General features: G+C 49.1%; 1 protein-coding gene across 1 annotated transcript; it reads left to right on the top strand.

The window, feature by feature from the left end:
* Window positions 1-7,226: 7,226 nt before the first annotated feature.
* arf4 (ADP ribosylation factor 4) lies at window positions 7,227-21,933 on the top strand. The gene is given in 6 exon segments (NM_001030477.1): window positions 7,227-7,362; window positions 17,607-17,687; window positions 17,860-17,969; window positions 18,729-18,800; window positions 19,346-19,471; window positions 20,914-21,933. Coding segments are annotated over 6 exon segments (543 nt in total). The 5' UTR covers window positions 7,227-7,295; the 3' UTR covers window positions 21,001-21,933.
* Window positions 21,934-22,305: the final 372 nt, after the last annotated feature.

Genomic DNA, 22,305 nt, shown 5'->3' with positions numbered 1-22,305 from the left:
ACACATGCAGCAATGTGACTGCCCAGAGACAGAGACACATGCAGCAATGTGACTGCCCAGAGACAGAGACACATGCAGCAATGTGACTGCCCAGAGACAGAGACACATGCAGCTATGTCACTGCCCAGAGACAGAGACACATGCAGCAATGTGACTGCCCAGAGACAGAGACACATGCAGCAATGTGACTGCCCAGAGACAGAGACACACAGGTAGCAATGTGACTGCCCAAAGACAGAGACACATGCAGCAATGTGACTGCCCAGAGACAGAGAGACACAGGCAGCAATGTGACTGCCCAGAGACAGAGAGACACAGGCAGCAATGTGACTGCCCAGAGACAGAGAGACACAGGCAGCAATGTGACTGCCCAGAGACAGAGACACAGGCAGCAATGTGACTGCCCAGAGACAGAGACACATGCAGCAATGTGACTGCCCAGAGACAGAGAGACACAGGTAGCAATGTGACTGCCCAGAGACAGAGACACATGCAGCAATGTGACTGCCCAAAGACAGAGACACATGCAGCAATGTGACTGCCCAGAGACAGAGAGACACAGGCAGCAATGTGACTGCCCAAAGACAGAGACACATGCAGCAATGTGACTGCCCAGAGACAGAGAGACACAGGCAGCAATGTGACTGCCCAGAGACAGAGAGACACAGGCAGCAATGTGACTGCCCATAGACAGAGAGACACAGGCAGCAATGTGACTGCCCAGAGACAGAGAGACACACAGGTAGCAATGTGACTGCCCAAAGAGACACAGGTAGCAATGTGACTGCCTAGAGACAGAGACACATGCAGCTATGTGACTGCCCAGAGACAGAGACACATGCAGCAATGTGACTGCCCAGAGACAGAGAGACACAGGTAGCAATGTGACTGCCCAGAGACAGAGACACATGCAGCAATGTGACTGCCCAGAGACAGAGACACATGCAGCAATGTGACTGCCCAGAGACAGAGAGACACAGGCAGCAATGTGACTGCCCAGAGACAGAGAGACACAGGCAGCAATGTAACTGCCCAAAGAGACAGAGAGACACAGGCAGCAATGTGACTGCCCAGAGACAGAGAGACACAGGCAGCAATGTGACTGCCCAGAGACACAGGCAGCAATGTGACTGCCCAGAGACACAGGCAGCAATGTGACTGCCCAGAGACACACAGGTAGCAATGTGACTGCCCAGAGACAGAGACACACAGGCAGCAATGTGACTGCCCAGAGACACACAGGTAGCAATGTGACTGCCCAGAGACAGAGAGACACAGGTAGCAATGTGACTGCCCAGAGACAGAGAGACAGGTAGCAATGTGACTGCCCAGAGACAGAGACACACAGGTAGCAATGTGACTGCCCAGAGACAGACAGACACAGGTAGCAATGTGACTGCCCAGAGACAGAGAGACACAGGCAGCAATGTGACTGCCCAGAGACAGAGAGACACAGGTAGCAATGTGACTGCCCAGAGACAGAGAGACACACAGGTAGCAATGTGACTGCCCAGAGACAGAAAGACACACAGGTAGCAATGTGACTGCCCAGAGACAGAGACACACAGGTAGCAATGTGACTGCCCAGAGACAGAGAGACACAGGTAGCAATGTGACTGCCCAGAGACAGAGAGACAGGTAGCAATGTGACTGCCCAGAGACAGAGACACACAGGTAGCAATGTGACTGCCCAGAGACAGAGAGACACAGGTAGCAATGTGACTGCCCAGAGACAGAGAGACACAGGCAGCAATGTGACTGCCCAGAGACAGAGAGACACAGGCAGCAATGTAACTGCCCAAAGAGACAGAGAGACACAGGCAGCAATGTGACTGCCCATAGACAGAGAGACACAGGCAGCAATGTGACTGCCCAGAGACACAGGCAGCAATGTGACTGCCCAGAGACACAGGCAGCAATGTGACTGCCCAGAGACACACAGGTAGCAATGTGACTGCCCAGAGACAGAGACACACAGGCAGCAATGTGACTGCCCAGAGACACACAGGTAGCAATGTGACTGCCCAGAGACAGAGAGACACAGGTAGCAATGTGACTGCCCAGAGACAGAGAGACAGGTAGCAATGTGACTGCCCAGAGACAGAGACACACAGGTAGCAATGTGACTGCCCAGAGACAGAGAGACACAGGTAGCAATGTGACTGCCCAGAGACAGAGAGACACAGGCAGCAATGTGACTGCCCAGAGACAGAGAGACACAGGTAGCAATGTGACTGCCCAGAGACAGAGAGACACACAGGTAGCAATGTGACTGCCCAGAGACAGAAAGACACACAGGTAGCAATGTGACTGCCCAGAGACAGAGACACACAGGTAGCAATGTGACTGCCCAGAGACAGAGAGACACACAGGTAGCAATGTGACTGCCCAGAGACAGAAAGACACACAGGTAGCAATGTGACTGCCCAGAGACAGAGACACACAGGTAGCAATGTGACTGCCCAGAGACAGAGAGACACACAGGTAGCAATGTGACTGCCCAGAGACAGAGAGACACACAGGTAGCAATGTGACTGCCCAGAGACAGAGAGACACAGGTAGCAATGTGACTGCCCAGAGACAGAGACACACAGGTAGCAATGTGACTGCCCAGAGACAGAGACACACAGGTAGCAATGTGACTGCCCAGAGACAGAGACACACAGGTAGCAATGTGACTGCCCAGAGACAGAGACACACAGGTAGCAATGTGACTGCCCAGAGACAGAGAGACAGAGAGACACAGGTAACAATGGTAACAATGTGACTGCCCAGAGACAGAGAGACACAGGTAGCAATGTGACTGCCCAGAGACAGAGACACACAGGCAGCAATGTGACTGCCCAGAGACAGAGAGACACAGGTAGCAATGTGACTGCCCAGAGACAGAGACACACAGGCAGCAATGTGACTGCCCAGAGACAGAGAGACATGGCTGCTCAGGGACAGAAAGACATGGCTGCTCAGGGACAGAGAGACAGACGGACATGGCTGCTCAGGGACAGAGAGACAGACGGACATGGCTGCTCAGAGACAGAGAGACAGACAGACATGGCTGCTCAGAGACAGAGGGACATGGCTGCTCAGAGACAGAGGGACAGACATGGCTGCCCAGAGACAGAGAGACATGGCTGCTCAGAGATAGAGAGACAGACGGACATGGCTGCTCAGAGACAGACGGACATGGCTGCTCAGAGACAGACGGACATGGCTGCTCAGAGACAGACGGACATGGCTGCTCAGAGACAGACAGACATGGCTGCTCAGAGACAGACAGACATGGCTGCTCAGAGACAGACAGACATGGCTGCTCAGAGACAGAGAGACAGACAGACATGGCTGCTCAGAGACAGACGGACATGGCTGCTCAGAGACAGAGAGACAGACAGACATGGCTGCTCAGAGACAGAGAGACAGACGGACATGGCTGCTCAGAGACAGAGAGACAGACAGACATGGCTGCTCAGAGACAGACGGACATGGCTGCTCAGAGACAGAGAGACATGGCTGCTCAGAGACAGAGAGACAGACATGGCTGCTCAGAGACAGACGGACATGGCTGCTCAGAGACAGAGAGACATGGCTGCTCAGAGACAGAGAGACAGACGGACATGGCTGCTCAGAGACAGACAGACATGGCTGCTCAGACAGAGAGACAGACAGACATGGCTGCTCAGAGACAGACGGACATGGCTGCTCAGAGACAGAGAGACATGGCTGCTCAGAGACAGAGAGACAGACGGACATGGCTGCTCAGAGACAGAGAGACAGACGGACATGGCTGCTCAGAGACAGACGGACATGGCTGCTCAGAGACAGACAGACATGGCTGCTCAGAGACAGAGAGACAGACGGACATGGCTGCCCAGAGACAGACGGACATGGCTGCTCAGAGACAGAGAGACAGACAGACATGGCTGCCCAGAGACAGACAGACAGACAGACGGACAGACAGACATGGCTGCTCAGAGACAGAGAGACAGACAGACATGGCTGCCCAGAGACAGACAGACAGACGGACAGACATGGCTGCTCAGAGACAGACAGACAGACATGGCTGCTCAGAGACAGAGAGACAGACGGACATGGCTGCCCAGAGACAGACGGACATGGCTGCTCAGAGACAGACAGACAGACGGACATGGCTGCCCAGAGACAGAGAGACAGACAGACATGGCTGCTCAGAGACAGACAGACATGGCTGCTCAGAGACAGACAGACATGGCTGCCCAGAGACAGAGAGCCAGAGAGACATGGCTGCTCAGAGACAGACAGACAGACAGACATGGCTGCTCAGAGACAGAGAGACATGGCTGCCCAGAGACAGAGAGCCAGAGAGACATGGCTGCCCAGAGACAGAGAGACAGACAGACATGGCTGCTCAGAGACAGAGAGACATGGCTGCTCAGAGACAGAGAGACATGGCTGCTCAGAGACAGAGAGACATGGCTGCCCAGAGACAGAGAGACAGACAGACATGGCTGCTCAGAGACAGACAGACATGGCTGCTCAGAGACAGACAGACAGACAGACATGGCTGCTCAGAGACAGAGAGACATGGCTGCCCAGAGACAGAGAGACAGACAGACATGGCTGCTCAGAGACAGACAGACAGACAGGGCTGCTCAGAGACAGAGAGACATGGCTGCCCAGAGACAGAGAGACAGACAGACATGGCTGCTCAGAGACAGACAGACATGGCTGCTCAGAGACAGACAGACAGACGGACATGGCTGCCCAGAGACAGACAGACATGGCTGCTCAGAGACAGAGAGACAGACGGACATGGCTGCTCAGAGACAGACAGACAGACGGACATGGCTGCCCAGAGACAGACAGAGAGACGGACATGGCTGCCCAGAGACAGACAGAGAGACATGGCTGCTCAGAGACTGAGAGACAGACGGACATGGCTGCTCAGAGACAGAGAGACAGACGGACATGGCTGCTCAGAGACAGACAGACAGACAGACATGGCTGCTCAGAGACAGAGAGACATGGCTGCCCAGAGACAGAGAGACAGACAGACGGACATGGCTGCTCAGAGACAGAGAGACATGGCTGCTCAGAGACAGAGAGACAGACAGACATGGCTGCTCAGAGACAGAGAGACAGACGGACATGGCTGCTCAGAGACAGACAGACAGACGGACATGGCTGCCCAGAGACAGACAGAGAGACGGACATGGCTGCCCAGAGACAGACAGAGAGACATGGCTGCTCAGAGACTGAGAGACAGACGGACATGGCTGCTCAGAGACAGAGAGACAGACGGACATGGCTGCTCAGAGACAGACAGACAGACAGACATGGCTGCCCAGAGACAGAGAGACAGACAGACATGGCTGCTCAGAGACAGAGAGACATGGCTGCCCAGAGACAGAGAGACAGACATGGCTGCTCAGAGACTGAGAGACAGACAGACATGGCTGCTCAGAGACAGAGAGACAGACAGACAGACGGACATGGCTGCTCAGAGACAGAGAGACAGACAGACATGGCTGCTCAGAGACAGAGAGACAGACAGACAGACGGACATGGCTGCTCAGAGACTGAGAGACAGACAGACATGGCTGCTCAGAGACAGAGAGACAGACAGACAGACGGACATGGCTGCTCAGAGACTGAGAGACAGACAGACAGACGGACATGGCTGCTCAGAGACTGAGAGACAGACAGACATGGCTGCTCAGAGACAGACAGACAGACATGGCTGCCCAAAGACAGACAGACATGGCTGCCCAAAGACAGACAGACAGACATGGCTGCCCAGAGACAGACAGAGAGGCAGACAGACAGACATGGCTGCCCAGAGACAGACAGAGAGACAGACATGGCTGCCCAGAGACAGACAGAGAGACAGACAGACGGACAGACGGACATGGCTGCTCAGAGACAGACGGACAGACAGACATGGCTGCTCAGAGACAGAGAGACATGGCTGCTCAGAGACAGAGAGACAGACGGACATGGCTGCTCAGAGACAGACGGACAGACAGACATGGCTGCTCAGAGACAGAGAGACAGACGGACATGGCTGCTCAGAGACAGAGAGACAGACAGACATGGCTGCTCAGAGACAGAGAGACAGACAGACATGGCTGCTCAGAGACAGAGAGACAGAGAGACATGGCTGCTCAGAGACAGAGAGAGACAGACAGACATGGCTGCTCAGAGACAGAGAGACAGACGGACATGGCTGCTCAGAGACAGAGAGACAGACAGACATGGCTGCTCAGAGACAGAGAGACAGACGGACATGGCTGCTCAGAGACAGACGGACAGACAGACATGGCTGCTCAGAGACAGAGAGACAGACGGACATGGCTGCTCAGAGACAGAGAGACAGACGGACATGGCTGCTCAGAGACAGAGAGACAGACGGACATGGCTGCTCAGAGACAGACGGACAGACAGACATGGCTGCTCAGAGACAGAGAGACAGACGGACATGGCTGCTCAGAGACAGAGAGACAGACAGACATGGCTGCTCAGAGACAGAGAGACAGACAGACATGGCTGCTCAGAGACAGAGAGAGACAGACAGACATGGCTGCTCAGAGACAGAGAGACAGACGGACATGGCTGCTCAGAGACAGAGAGACAGACAGACATGGCTGCTCAGAGACAGAGAGACAGACAGACATGGCTGCTCAGAGACAGAGAGACAGACAGACATGGCTGCCCAGAGACAGGGAAGCAGTAATCTGACTTCTCAGGAACCGACACAGAAGCAGGGAGACCAGCAAGGAGACATTCGCAGGACTATTCAGTTACAGCCCATATATATATATATTGCTATACAAGGGTGGGGACATTATGGCGGCCAGTGTTGCTAGGGCCCCGGTTGCTAAGAGTCGCGTTGCTAGGAAGAAATAGACGCCCAGCTGCCAACGTTGCTCGCCTTCCAGCTTCCACATCTCCTCTGACCACGCAAGCCCTCACTCCCTCTCCCAGCCAGCGGCACCCAAACCACGCCCCCTGCCTGCCCTTCCAATCCAACTGGAGGCAGGACCAATCGTTCTTCCTCATAGGCCACGCCCACTTTCATCTTGACCAGCTACCTCCCTACGTCACTCCCTTTGAGGACACGCCCCGCCGCCAGTTCCGCATACGCCCCACCCCCTTCCCCCCACTTCCGGCGCTGTTCGGGATGTGGCGCTGGTGACGTCATTTCGACCGCGTTGGAAGCGCTGCCGGGCCCTGCGTGACGTGGCAGAGGGAGACGGATAGAGGCGGCGAGCGGGGCAGCGGCACAGCGGCACAGAGCTCTCTCTCACACACACAGCGCAGCCATGGGCCTCACCATCTCCTCCCTCTTCTCCCGGCTCTTCGGCAAGAAACAGATGCGGATTCTCATGGGTGAGGCTGGGAGCGGGGCCTGCGGATACTATTTATCGCTATTATTTATACGCTAGCGCTGCCTGCCCCTTATACCGGGGATGAACTACGTCTCCCATCAGCCTCTGCGGCCCCAGGGTTGGTTGGGAGCCCCGGGTAGGAGGCTGGTTATTGCCCCACTGCTTCCTGGTTATAGCGGCCCTGGGGTCGGACATACCTGCTGGGGGGGGTATTGGGGCATTAGATTTACTGATGCCCTCTCCCACAGAGGCCATTTACCCCCCCAAATTCCCTACCGGCCCCCCTGCCCCTGGGGCCCCCAGCACTGATACCCTTTGTTATATACATAGGGGCCTGCATAGGCTGTAGCGCAGCTCCCATGGCTGCCAGTCAGTTATATCTATTGCCCCCTCCTGATCTGCCCCACTCTCCCTCCTTATTGCCCCTGCATAGGCTGTAGCGCAGCTCCCATGGCTGCCAGTCAGTTATATCTATTGCCCCCTCCTGATCTGCCCCACTCTCCCTCCTTATTGCCCCTACACAGGCTGTAGTGCAGCTCCCATGGCTGCCAGTCAGTTATATCTATTGCCCCCTCCTGATCTGCCCCACTCTCCCTCCTTATTGCCCCTACACAGGCTGTAGTGCAGCTCCCATGGCTGCCAGTCAGTTATATCTATTGCCCCCTCCTGATTTGCCCCACTCTCCCTCCTTATTGCCCCTACACAGGCTGTAGCGCAGCTCCCATGGCTGCCAGTCAGTTATATCTATTGCCCCCTCCTGATTTGCCCCACTCTCCCTCCTTATTGCCCCTACACAGGCTGTAGTGCAGCTCCCATGGCTGCCAGTCAGTTATATCTATTGCCCCCTCCTGATTTGCCCCACTCTCCCTCCTTATTGCCCCTACACAGGCTGTAGCGCAGCTCCCATGGCTGCCAGTCAGTTATATCTATTGCCCCCTCCTGATTTGCCCCACTCTCCCTCCTTATTGCCCCTACACAGGCTGTAGCGCAGCTCCCATGGCTGCCAGTCAGTTATATCTATTGCCCTCTCCTGATCTGCCCCACTCTCCCTCCTTATTGCCCCTACACAGGCTGTAGCGCAGCCCTGATCTGCCCCACTCTCCCTCCTTATTGCCCCTACACAGGCTGTAGCGCAGCTCCCATGGCTGCCAGTCTATTATACTGGGGGAATAATAGGGGAGAGTTGGCTTTGTGTGGTATTATATTTGCTATATTTACCCACCCCTCTGCCTCATGGGCCCCCCAGCACTGACACCGGTTGTTTCTAAAATACATAGGGGCCTGCATAGGCTGTAGCGCAGTTTCCATTGCTGCCAGTCAGTTATACACTCAGCGAGGGAAATAATAGGGGAGAGTTGGCTGTGTGTGTAGTTTTACATTTGTTATATCTATTGCCCCCTCCTTATTCCTTTGAGCCCTGATCTGCCCCAGTCTCCCTTCTTATTGCCCCTGCACAGGCTGTAGCGCAGCTTCCATTGCTGCCAGTCAGTTATACACACAGCTAGGGAAATGATAGGGGGGAGTTGGCTCTGTTGTAGTATTATATTTGCTATATCTATTACCTTTGAGCCTTATCTGCCCCAGTCTCTCTCCTTATTGCCCCTGCACAGGCTGTAGCGCAGTTCAATGGGATTTGGGGCCTATGTGCAGCATATTATTATTAGTTATATAGCGCCAGCAATTTACACAGCGCTTTACAGAATAGAGGGGTACAAAATACATAACAGTTAACATGTACATAGAAACAATTCACAGAAATAGTTTGCAGTTACATTGGATGAGGGTCGGAGACACCAGGGGGGGCCCTGCTCGCAAGAGCTTACATTCTATCCCTTGTATGTATAGCTCCAGTAGTACAGTGTGTATAGTGTGTAATTCCTCAAACAGATCATTAACACCCAGAGGGGCCATGGTTATCAGGCCTTTGCTTGGAGGAATGTTGGTATTTGTGCCGCTATTTATGATTGGCTGTGTATATTGGTGCAGTTTGGTGTTGATTCTGCTGTAAAATGCCAATTAGCACTTTGCTATGTGCCTGTTGTGCTGTTTATACGCTGATACGCAGGGGTGGGCCCTAATGATTGGGGGCTGATTAGCTTTCGCCAGTTGCCTGGTAACACGTAATACTGCGCTATAATAACGAGTAGCTATAGCACCCACATTACTGAGTGTAGGGAGACAGGTCACCGGGGAAGCGCCCTGATAATTGGGGATTATTAGCCCCAATTAAGTCCTTGAATATGTGTAATATTAATACTATAATGATCCCTTGTGACTATAGCCAGTAGTGTGTGTGTGTGTCAGGCACAGAGTGGTTAGGGGCTCATTTACAAACATGGGTGCTATTTATGTGTGTAATTAGGCTGAGGGAACATACTGGGCCGCTGACCGTGTTTCACCTTTATCACTTACACACGGCTGTGAGCACCGAACCAGGAAGCGGCGTCTGCCCAAGTGACGTGAATTCCTTTACACGCCTCGTGCCTGCCCCAGTCATACGTGTGCTCCTCTGTATTGGGAATTTATATACAGCTCCAATCACATACATGTATTACAGTATTACACTTTATGTGAAAAAATCAAAGGATTTATTATCAAAAGGTTTAACGAAGCCTTTGGGATTTACTCACAAGTCACGTGATACGGTTTTTCCTTTTATTAACATTTATCAGCATTTCTGCACCCACACAGCTGATGTATTTGTTGGTTGCATACTCTTTCCATTATATACAGGTGTGGGACCTGTTATCCAGAATGCTGGGGACCCAGGGTATTCCAGATAAGGGATCTTTCTGTAGTTTGCATCCCCATAACTTGGGATCAAGTACAGGTACTGTTTTATTATTACAGAGAAAAGGGAATCATTTAACCATTAAATAAACCCAATAGGGCTGTTCTGCCCCAATAAGGGGTAATTATATCTTAGTTGGGATCAAGTACAGGTACTGTTTTATTATTACAGAGAAAAGGGAATCATTTAACCATTAAATAAACCCAATAGGGCTGTTCTGCCCCAATAAGGGGTAATTATATCTTAGTTGGGATCAAGTACAGGTACTGTTTTATTATTACAGAGAAAAGGGGAATCATTTTTAAAATTTAGAATTATTTACTTATAATGGAGTCATTGGGAGATAGCCTTTCCGTAATTCAGAACTTTCTGGATAAGGGATCCCATACCTGTATATGTATGTATAGTGCCTGTTGGAAAGGGCACAGGACACATTTTTGTGACTCTTATTTGAGCTGTGAGTTCCCCAGTAGCTGACAGATTGTCCGGGCCAGTGGGCAGCTAAATCTGGGAGCCACTGGTCTCTGCACATACACAGTCTGGTTCCTGTTGGAGCTTTATGGGCTCCCTGATGCTGCCTGCCTGTCTGGGACAGGGTCCTTGTATGTCGATCCATAAAGGGCTCCTTGTGCAATTCCTTGTTTGTATTTTTCAGTATAAAACTCCTAGGTGGGAGGAATATTCTGCTCCTTCTGTACTATGGTGAGACGAGGAGCTTTACTATTTTGTTTTTGATCCATGTCATAAATATGGCGTTGCAGAAAGGAATGTTACCCCTGGGACTTCTGGGTAGCACCAGTTGCGTCGGTCGGAATGGCTTTATTGTAATTAGGTTAGGCCTTTGGGACCCACTGGTACAGTCTTTGGAAGCAGTGAACTGATTGTGCACATTGGTGAGTTCACTGCGGCCGTGTCACTATGGCCGTGTCGCTACTACACTGTCACTATGGCCGTGTCGCTACTACACTGTCACTACGGCCGTGTCGCTACTACACTGTCACTACTACTGTATCACTACGGCCATGTCGCTACTACTGTGTCACTACTACTGTATCACTACGGCCGTGTCGCTACTACTGTGTCACTACGGCCGTGTCGCTACTACTGTGTCACTACGGCCATGTCGCTACTACTGTATGACTACAGCCGTGTCACTACTACACTGTCACTACTACTGTATCACTACGGCCGTGTTGCTACTACTGTGTCGCTACTACTGTATGACTACGGCCGTGTCGCTACTACACTGTCACTACGGCCGTGTCACTATCACTACTGCAGTGCTAGAAGTTAGATCCAATTCATTCGCTCACACAATGGCTCCTATTAATACCCACTGGCCCAAGGGCCGACCTCCCTTGTAGTGAAATGGTTCTGAGATCCACGCTAGCTCTGTGCCCAGCTGCGGGTAGTGAGCCAGGGGCAGGTATTTATATGGGATATAGAGGGTAGAACTGGATGACCCCCCCTTCTCCCTATTTGTGTCGCTAAGGAACTTTACCCTAACGACGTGACACGTGTCTCTTGTGAAACATACTTATGTAAACATGCAATAGCCGTGTGTGACACGGAGCAGTAGGACTCGGCACTTACACGCCATGCATCCTGCTCCCTGCTGGTTCCTCTGCGCTCACTAAGCCCCAATGTGACCTTTAACCCTGACGGGAAGCACGTGACTTCTATGTAAATGGGGTCATTTGTAAGATCCCGCCCTTAATTTTGGTGTGTAAACCACTAAGGGCCGCACACATCTCTCATTCTGGAGCCCCCTCTGCTCTGATCAGTGTGTTCAGATGGTATCGGGCCCCTCCATTCAGCCAATGGTGCCGATTGGGGACCCCGAGAGCATTTCTTGGGGTTTTGTTATACGCAGATCTTTCATTCTCGGATTCTTAAAGAGGGGGTATCCTGTTGGCAGGTTGTAATCGTCACCCATTTCAATGTGACAGATCTGTTCTCCGCCCCCACCCATAGCTGCCATAGCAACGTCATATTAGCCAGCTTGTGTAATAAAGGGCCGATTTACCTTTAAGTTAACTGTTAGTGTGTTAAATAATGAATTCTAAGCAAATTTCCAATTGGTCTTCATTATTTATTTGTTATAGTTTTTGAATTATTTGCCTCCTTCTTCTGATTCTTTCCGACTTTCAAATGGGGGTCACTGACCCCGGCAGCCAAATAATTATTGCTCTGTGAGGTTCCAGTTTTATTATTACCTTTTTATTACTTATTTTTGTGTTATTATTAACATTTATATGTAAAGCGCCAACATACCCCGCAGCGCTGTACAATAAGTGGGTTTCATACATTGGGCATACAGAGTAACATATAAAGCAATCAATAACCGATACAGGAGGGGAAGAGAGTCCTGCCCAAAAGAGCTTACACTCTACAAGGAGTAACATATAAAGCAATCAGTAACCGATACAGGAGGGGAAGAGAGCCCTGCCCAAAAGAGCTTACACTCTACAAGGAGTAACATATAAAGCAATCAGTAACCGATACAGGAGGTGAAGGGAGCCCTGTCCTAAAGAGCTTACACTCTACAAGGAGTAACATATAAAGCAATCAGTAACCGATACAGGAGGTGAAGGGAGCCCTGCCCAAAAGAGCTTACACTCTACAAGGAGTAACATATAAAGCAACCAATAACCGATACAGGAGGGGAAGAGAGCCCTGCCCAAAAGAGCTTACACTCTACAAGGAGTAACATATAAAGCAATCAGTAACCGATACAAGAGGGGAAGGGAGCCCTGTCCTAAAGAGCTTACACTCTACAAGGAGTAACATATAAAGCAATCAGTAACCGATACAGGAGGTGAAGGGAGCCCTGTCCTAAAGAGCTTACACTCTACAAGGAGTAACATATAAAGCAACCAATAACCGATACAGGAGGGGAAGGGAGCACTGCCCTAAAGAGCTTACACTCTACAAGGAGTAACATATAAAGCAATCAATAACCGATACAAGAGGTGAAGTGAGCCCTGCCCCAAAGAGCTTACAATCTGTATTCAGGTTGTCTCTTGTTTATATACTAGTCTCTCATTCAAGCAACTCCCTAGTTGTTAAGGTAATTTTGGCCCTAGCAACCAGATAGCTGCTGAAACTCCAAACTGGAGAGCTGCTGAGCAAAAAGTGAAATAACTAAAAAAAAAAAAAAAAGACCAACTGCAATTTATCTCAGAATATTACTCTACATCATACTTAAAGTTAACTTGTGTAGTGCAGTGTATAAAGTGGAGCAGGGCATCTGCAGGGGAGCGGCTATGGGAAGGGCACCATGGGCCCGAGTGGCCGGGCAGGGCTAGAATGTGCCCGTAGCCGTTACTGCCATAGTGAAGTTGAATCATTGGGTTCTGGGCGGCCGCCAAGTGCTTTTGGGAACTCATTGTGGATTAATGGCCTCACTGACGTGTTAATGGAGCAGTTGACTGAATGGTTACACTGTCGTTTCATCAGTAGCTGATTTTATTCACGGCTGCACATATTAACCCTTTCTTTCAAGATTTCTGCCCCGTCAGTAATACTTACCCTGTGGGTGCCAGCATGAAAGCCACCCTTGCCTCCTAATGTATAAATCCAATGAGTGCTTGCCTTGAATGGGACCGCTCGGGTCCCTTGGGGGTATTTTTATGCCAGTCGGTTAAACATTTTCTGTCCATAATACTAAAGTTCTGTGTAAAGGTGAACTTGCCCTTTAAAGTAGCTGGTAGTGTTGGGTGCTAATTTGGGTCAGTGCTTTGCATGAACTAAAAAACCATTCACTTGCCCAGTCAAACTCCATGGCTAGCTGGCCGTATCTTAAACATAACATAGTACGTTAGGTTGAAAAAAGACGTACGTCCATCAAGTTCAACCATAATGCCTACATATAACCTGCCTAACTGCCAGTTGATCCAGAGGAAGGCAAAACCCCCATCTGAAGCCTCTCTAATTTGCCGCAGAGGGGAAGAAATTCCTTCCTGACTCCCAAGATTGGAATTGGGCCATTCCCTGGATCATCCAGTCACTTGCCCCCTTACAGTAAAGGGTAACTAAGCCCATGTCCCAGTTTGCCCTATTGTTAGTAATTCAATACTGATCCAGTTATCCCTGTTACATCTCCAGGGAAAGCTGAAATTCTTTACTAGCAACAAGAATGACCAGGGTGGGCAGCGGGGGGGGGGGGGTTATTCTAGGTGGGGCATTATTGCATGGATATCTGATTGGGTTACTGTATGGGGAATGTTCTTTAGGTTGTAAATGTTATGTAAACACGGAAGAAGCTGTTTGTATGAGAAGTTAAGGGTAAAGACACACGGGGCTACTAGTAGCAGCTACTTGTCGCGGCTACTAAAACAGACAATGCTGATCATTTACTGAGTTTTCTGGCATTTAGTAGCTGCTACTAAGTAGCTCTGTGTCTAAGGGTGAAGATACACTGAGCTACTAGTACATAGCTTTGAAAAAGTAGCTAACTGTAGAAAACCCCCTGCCATAGACAATACTGAGAATTGCCTCTGCTAAACCACACGTAGAGACAATTATCAGTAAATGATCGGCATTGTCTGTTTTAGTAGCCGTGACAAGTAGCTGCTACTAAGTAGCTTTGTGTGTCTTCCCCCTAAATGTTCTCAAGATTACTCAGCAATTCCATTAGACTCACCTCTGATATATTCTGTATATTATGGGCTGATTGAATGGCAGCCTTCATTGACTTAAATACCTTCAGGATTCCTGGGATAACTTCCCATTTGTGTAAGATGATTGGTCATGTACATGAAGAGGAAGGAGGTTCCTGCAGGATCATATCAGTCACCTTACTCCCATAGCCCTTCTGTTGTGCCATAGGCCCTTTATGGACAGGCAGCAGCCATGACAATGGGGTGTAATAGTGACGGGGACATGGTCAGCAGGAACAGCCCCCTAAGTTTGCCCATAGCCTGTACAGAGAGATACCGTAAAACTATGGCACATAGGGTTTCCCCTGTACTAAGCACAATTCAGCAGGAACAGCCCCCTAAGTTTGCTCATAGCCTGTACAGAGAGATACCATAAAACTATGGCACATAGGGATTCCCCTGTACTAAGCACAATTCAGCAGGAACAGCCCCCTAAGTTTGCCCATAGCCTGTACAGAGAGATACCATAAAACTATGGCACATAGGGATTCCCCTGTACTAAGCACAATTCAGCAGGAACAGCCCCCTAAGTTTGCCCATAGCCTGTACAGAGAGATACCATAAAACTATGGCACATAGGGATTCCCCTGTACTAAGCACAATTCAGCAGGAACAGCCCCCTAAGTTTGCCCATAGCCTGTACAGAGAGATACCATAAAACTATGGCACATAGGGTTTCCCCTGTACTAAGCACAATTCAGCAGGAACAGCCCCCTAAGTTTGCCCATAGCCTGTACAGAGAGATACCATAAAACTATGGCACATAGGGATTCCCCTGTACTAAGCACAATTCAGCAGGAACAGCCCCCTAAGTTTGCCCATAGCCTGTACAGAGAGATACCATAAAACTATGGCACATAGGGATTCCCCTGTACTAAGCACAATTCAGCAGGAACAGCCCCCTAAGTTTGCCCATAGCCTGTATAGAGAGATACCATAAAACTATGGCACATAGGGATTCCCCTGTACTAAGCACAATTCAGCAGGAACAGCCCCCTAAGTTTGCCCATAGCCTGTACAGAGAGATATCTTAAAACTATGGCAGCATAGGGATTCCCCTGTACTAAGCACAATTCAGCAGGAACAGCCCCCTAAGTAACAAAGAGATCAACATGGCCCCTATGTAGAATGTTTTGCCATCTTATCCTTACATGCATCAAAGCACACACTGGGGCTGCCATGCAGGATAAGGAAGGAATGAATATGGGGCAGAGGCCAGATGAGGAGATGCTTATACATATATCAGTTTATACACACTCACTGCTGCACTCGCTGGGCAAGTTGTGGCTGTGTAACAGGTATCCTCCCTATATACAGCTACACAGTGAGTGGTGCGAGTGCCCCGTGTATAAAGCCAATGGGCCCCCTGAGTAGCAGTAAGTCTGCTTGGCCCCGGGTTACACGCCCGGCTCCACTCGCTATGGGATCAGTCGTACTAATCCTGTAATTACAGGGATGGACGGGAGCCTATGGGATATCTGTATATGGAATCTCGATGGCAGCTCCACCCTGTATATTGGGCCCTGATAGGGACTTGCTCCTCAAGTACAGCCTGTATGAACTTATATTCTATTCCGTAAGCCTTGTAAACAAGGCTTAGGGGGCTGTTCCTGCTGAATTGTGCTTAGTACAGGGGAATCCCTATGTGCCATAGTTTTATGGTATCTCTCTGTACAGGCTATGAGCAAACTTAGGGGGCTGTTCCTGCTGAATTGTGCTTAGTACAGGGGAATCCATATGTGCCATAGTTTTATGGTATCTCTCTGTACAGGCTATGAGCAAACTTAGGGGGCTGTTCCTGCTGAATTGTGCTTAGTACAGGGGAATCCCTATGTGCCATAGTTTTATGGTATCTCTCTGTACAGGCTATGGGCAAACTTAGGGGGCTGTTCCTGCTGAATTGTGCTTAGTACAGGGGAATCCCTATGTGCCATAGTTTTATGGTATCTCTCTGTACAGGCTATGAGCAAACTTAGGGGGCTGTTCCTGCTGAATTGTGCTTAGTACAGGGGAATCCCTATGTGCCATAGTTTTATGGTATCTCTCTGAACAGGCTATGGGCAAACTTAGGGGGCTGTTCCTGCTGAATTGTGCTTAGTACAGGGGAATCCCTATGTGCCATAGTTTTATGGTATCTCTCTGTACAGGCTATGGCCAAACTTAGGGGGCTGTTCCTGCTGAATTGTGCTTAGTACAGGGGAATCCCTATGTGCCATAGTTTTATGGTATCTCTCTGTACAGGCTATGGGCAAACTTAGGGGGCTGTTCCTGCTGAATTGTGCTTAGTACAGGGGAATCCGTAAGTGCCATAGTTTTATGGTATCTCTCTGTACAGGCTATGAGCAAACTTAGGGGGCTGTTCCTGCTGAATTGTGCTTACCATACTCTGCTGACATAATGGGGTTAATTTACTTACACACTGCAAATTTGCCTTTATGCAGCAACCAATCAAATGTTAGATTAAAGTGTTATTCCTTCTGTGCCTAAACAAAGCTAATTCTGGGCCGGTTGGTGTGGGTACTGCCCAGCTGACAGTTTGCCCATTGTTACTAAATGAGCCCACATGTCCCTCCCTCTTGGCAGCCAGGCCATTGGCCTCTTGTAAAGGAACTTTAACTCTACAGTAGGGCGGATGGGGGGGTAAGGAGAGAGGCAGTGGCCAAACAGCTTAGTGCAGTGGCAGCCAATCTAGTACCCCCCCCCCTTTTATAGAATCACCCTGTATATAGAGAATATCACATATTACTGTATTGTAACCAACTAACCCCATTCTTCCTTGTGTTTTCCCCACAGTCGGTTTGGATGCTGCCGGCAAGACAACTATTCTGTACAAATTAAAGTTAGGGGAAATTGTGACCACTATTCCCACCATTGGTAAGTGCTGATCAGATCGGTATACACACACAGTGTGTATGTATGTATGTGTGTGTGTGTGTATGTATATGTATGTATAGATATAGAGAGAGATTGGGTTTTACTGGGAATGGGCTTTTCTTATATCTGCAGGATTCCACTTGATTTAATGCCTTTTTCTTTTCCATATTAGGTTTTAATGTGGAAACCGTCGAATACAAAAATATCTGCTTTACTGTGTGGGACGTGGGTGGCCAAGATAAAATCCGCCCCCTATGGAGGCATTATTTCCAGAACACACAGGTATGTGGGGGGGTACAGTCGCACATAGAGCTATTATTCCTGCCTGTGTGGGGAGCATTGCTGGGAAGTGCCATTAGTCTCTGTGTGGGAGTTATGTATAAACCATACATCTTCAGCCTGCGTTCCTCATGTAGAACTACACAGTGCCACCGAGCATGCTGGGAGAAACACAAGTGTTGGGTGCTGCACTACACCTTTCAAAGGGAAACTATCCCCCCAGAATGAATACGTAACCAACAGACAGTTTATATTATGTAAGTGGCCTATTAAAGAATCTCGCCAAACTGGAATATATATATCAGTAAATATTGCCCTTTTATATCCTTTCCCTTGAGCCGCCATTTAGTGATGGGCTGTGTGCTCCCTCAGAGATCAGCTGACAGGAAGTGATGCAGCTCTAACTGTAACAGGAAGTAGTGTGGGAGCAAAAGGCAGAACTCTGCCCATTCATTGGCTGATGGGGCCTAGCATGTATGTGTGCCTTGGCTTGTTTGTGTGCACTGTGACTCCTATGATCCCAGGGGGCGGCCCTTAGTACTTAAAATGGCAGTTTCCTATTTAGGATTACCCAATGGCAACGAAGATCTCTCCATTCAGTTTTCCATTGGCTACACAGGGCATATCATAGGCAGTGCCAGCTTTGGCTGTTGGTTGCCCCCCCCCCCCCCCATGGGCTACTGACAGGCAGTCATGTGACATTTTTGGATTGTGGTTACTGCTTTGCTGCGTTTGCGCTGACCTGCCTCACTCTCTCCCCAGGGCCTCATATTTGTAGTAGATAGCAACGACAGAGAGAGAATCCAGGAAGCCGCAGAGGAATTACAGAAAATGGTAAGTGGAAAAATCCCGACCATGTTTTCTCCCCGCCCCACAATCACCTGGTCATTTGAACCTCTCGTGCTTAAAGGGCAACTAACCTATTCATACCCCTCACAAATAGATCCCCCAGTCATTTACACCCAACATGGATCCACACCATTCCTGGGGTTCTTGCATGTTCCCCTCTCTAGGGGGCAGTTATAAACACTGGGCAGATTTGCACCTGGGCAGTTACGCATGGCAACCAACAGATTGTTGCTTTCATTGTTCTACCTGCAGCTGACTTTGGTTTAATGATCATCATGGATATCGGATCCCTTGTGTCAGAACTAGTCACTGTAGGTTTGTATTGGTTACTGGGCAACTGACTGCCGGAGGGGTTGCCCAAAGAAATAATACAGGATGTTGGGAGTTTGGGGCAGTTGTTGCTATCAGACCGCACCCCATAGTAGCAATTGGGTTACAGTTCTGCTCATTTTCTTTTTGTTTTTCTGTATATGCAAAACTTCAATCACTGTAATTGTGCAGTAAAGTGTAACTGAACTGTTCCCTGGCAGCTCCAAGAGGATGAGCTTCGGGACGCAGTGCTGCTGGTCTTCGCCAACAAACAAGATCTGCCCAACGCAATGGCCATCAGTGAGATGACAGACAAGCTGGGACTTCAGAATCTCCGCAACAGGACTGTAAGTACCCCAGGCACATAGTTCTGCTCTTCCCATAAGCATGTGTGTATAATGTATAATTATACAATAGCCCTGAATATACTGTAAATTATATCCTATAATGAATAATGTATCCCCTTATGTCAATTATGAGAATATAAGTTCCATGACCTGTATGAAGCACTCAGCCTTGTACATTTATATGGACATTGAACTCCTCAGTGACTTATAATATCCCTATATGTTACAATAGGGGGCACTTTATTTACTATATATTATAAGGAACTCCTCTGTGACTTAGAATATTCTTATATATTACAATAGGGGGTGCATTATTCATGATATAATTGGGCCTTGTACAAAGTCTGATACAGAATACTGGGCATGGCCACGTTCCACCCTTACACAGCAGGGACCTGATTTAATTGAGTATCTTGTGCAGCCCAGATAGCTCCACCCGTGGGAACATGTGATTAGTGTAAAAATAAATTACCCCCACCCCCACCAGGATCGTCTGTTTGTGCTAAGTGATTGGCTCCCCACCCTTCTTAGTGTAATACAACCTTTCACCTTCTTCCGTTGGTAAGTGATGGATTCTGGGAGTTTTAAGTCTCTGCTTTCCAGAGAATCTGTGCCCCCCCCATAATTGAAAGTACAGTCCATCCCTTGACAATGGAACGAGGTGAGGCAGCCTCAGGGGCTACTGTTCCTGCTGAATTGTGCTTAGTACAGGGGAATCCCTATGTGCCATAGTTTTATGGTATCTCTCTGTACAGGCTATGAGCAAACTTAGGGGGCTGTTCCTGCTGAATTGTGCTTAGTACAGGGGAATCCCTATGTGCCATAGTTTTATGGTATCTCTCTGTACAGGCTATGGGCAAACTTAGGGGGCTGTTCCTGCTGAATTGTGCTTAGTACAGGGGAATCCCTATGTGCCATAGTTTTATGATATCTCTCTGTACAGGCTATGGGCAAACTTAGGGGCTGTTCCTGCTGAATTGTGCTTAGTACAGGGGAATCCCTATGTGCCATAGTTTTATGATATCTCTCTGTACAGGCTATGGGCAAACTTAGGGGCTGTTCCTGCTGAATTGTGCTTAGTACAGGGGAATCCCTATGTGCCATAGTTTTATGGTATCTCTCTGTACAGGCTATGGGCAAACTTAGGGGCTGTTCCTGCTGAATTGTGCTTAGTACAGGGGAATCCCTATGTGCCATAGTTTTATGATATCTCTCTGTACAGGCTATGGGCAAACTTAGGGGCTGTTCCTGCTGAATTGTGCTTAGTACAGGGGAATCCCTATGTGCCATAGTTTTATGGTATCTCTCTGTACAGGCTATGGGCAAACTTAGGGGGCTGTTCCTGCTGAATTGTGCTTAGTACAGGGGAATCCCTATGTTGCTATAGGCTTATTGTGCCTATCTCGGCGGTATTTGGGTTAACCCTTTCCTTTCTGTTTCAGTGGTACGTACAAGCAACCTGCGCTACTCAGGGCACCGGCCTGTACGAAGGCCTCGATTGGCTCTCAAACGAACTCTCCAAGCGCTAAAGGGACAGTCCCGCCTCCACCCGAGGACACAGTGGATAGAATCGGCCTAGGCTCGTAACATCCAAACTAGTTTTGCATCTTGGTTATTAAACGTGTAAAAGATCTGGGATGGGCGACACCCCCCCCTCTAATGTTTTCAAGATTATTTTGTTGTCGGTTATTTCCAGAGTTTTCTCCCAGTTGCCCCCCCCGGGGCAATAGCCGGGCATCAAATAACCGGGAAAAAACAAATAAATTCTCCCTTGTGTGAAAGTGTATTCTGGTTTTACTTCCCCTTTACCCCCCCCCCCCCCCCCCCCCCCGAGCCTCTCTGCCTGGGCTTAATTATTGTGCCGCTCTAGAACGGATCCCACGCATGCCCCTTTCTGTTGCGTTCTGCCCCCCTGTACGGCTGGGCGCCCCCTGTAGCCCCCCCTGCAGGCACCATTTGCTTTACTAATAATTTTAAGTGTCCCTATTTTTGTTTTTTTGCCCCCCCCCCCCCCGTCATTCCATAGATGTTCTGCTCTAGCATTCCAGAAATATTTATTTTTCACCTTTTGCCAAAAATAGTGATTTTTTTTGTTAGTACTTTTCATGCCAGCGACTGAATCAGAACACTAGAATACGGCCAGAGGGGAAAATGGCTGCTCGGGGGAGGGACCCGACAGCTGATTGGCTGAGAAGCAGCACAGGGCCACGCCCCTTGTTACTCATCAGAATGCCTCCCTTGTGGATTTTTTTAGGAACATTGCATGTCGCTTTGCCCCAGTGTTTGCCCATTGTATCATAGCTCCGCTGTTTTATTGTTTATTGGTGAGCACACCCTCATGATGCAACAATTCTTGGTTATTTTTTTTGGTTTTTTTTTGAAAAAACTCCTCAACCTGAACAATGGAAGTTTTCTTCATAACCCACTAAGAATTATTCCTAATAAAATTATTAAAAAAAAAATACGTTTGGTTTCATTTGTAAAATGGCACAATAATGGGGGAGACGAGTCATGTGATTAATAATAAGGGCGGCCAATCAGTGTGTTTGGAGCCCACAGAGCAATTAATTCAGGTATGGGATCCCTTATCCGGAAGGCTCTGAATTACCGAAAGGCCATCTCCCATAGACTCCATTTTAATCAAATAATTCAGAATTTTAAAACTGATTCCCTTTCCTCTGTAATAATTACCCCTTATTGGGGGCAGAACAGCCCTATTGGGTTTATTTAATGGTTAAATGATTCCCTTTTCTCTGTAATAATAAAACAGTACCTGTACTTGATCCCAACTAAGATATAATTACCCCTTATTGGGGGCAGAACAGCCCTATTGG

This window comes from Xenopus tropicalis, chromosome 4, assembly GCF_000004195.4.
Source record: "Xenopus tropicalis strain Nigerian chromosome 4, UCB_Xtro_10.0, whole genome shotgun sequence".
Taxonomy (NCBI): Eukaryota; Metazoa; Chordata; class Amphibia; order Anura; family Pipidae; genus Xenopus; species Xenopus tropicalis.
Note: the sequence above shows the minus strand (reverse complement) of the source record. Positions and strands in the feature narration are given on the sequence as shown.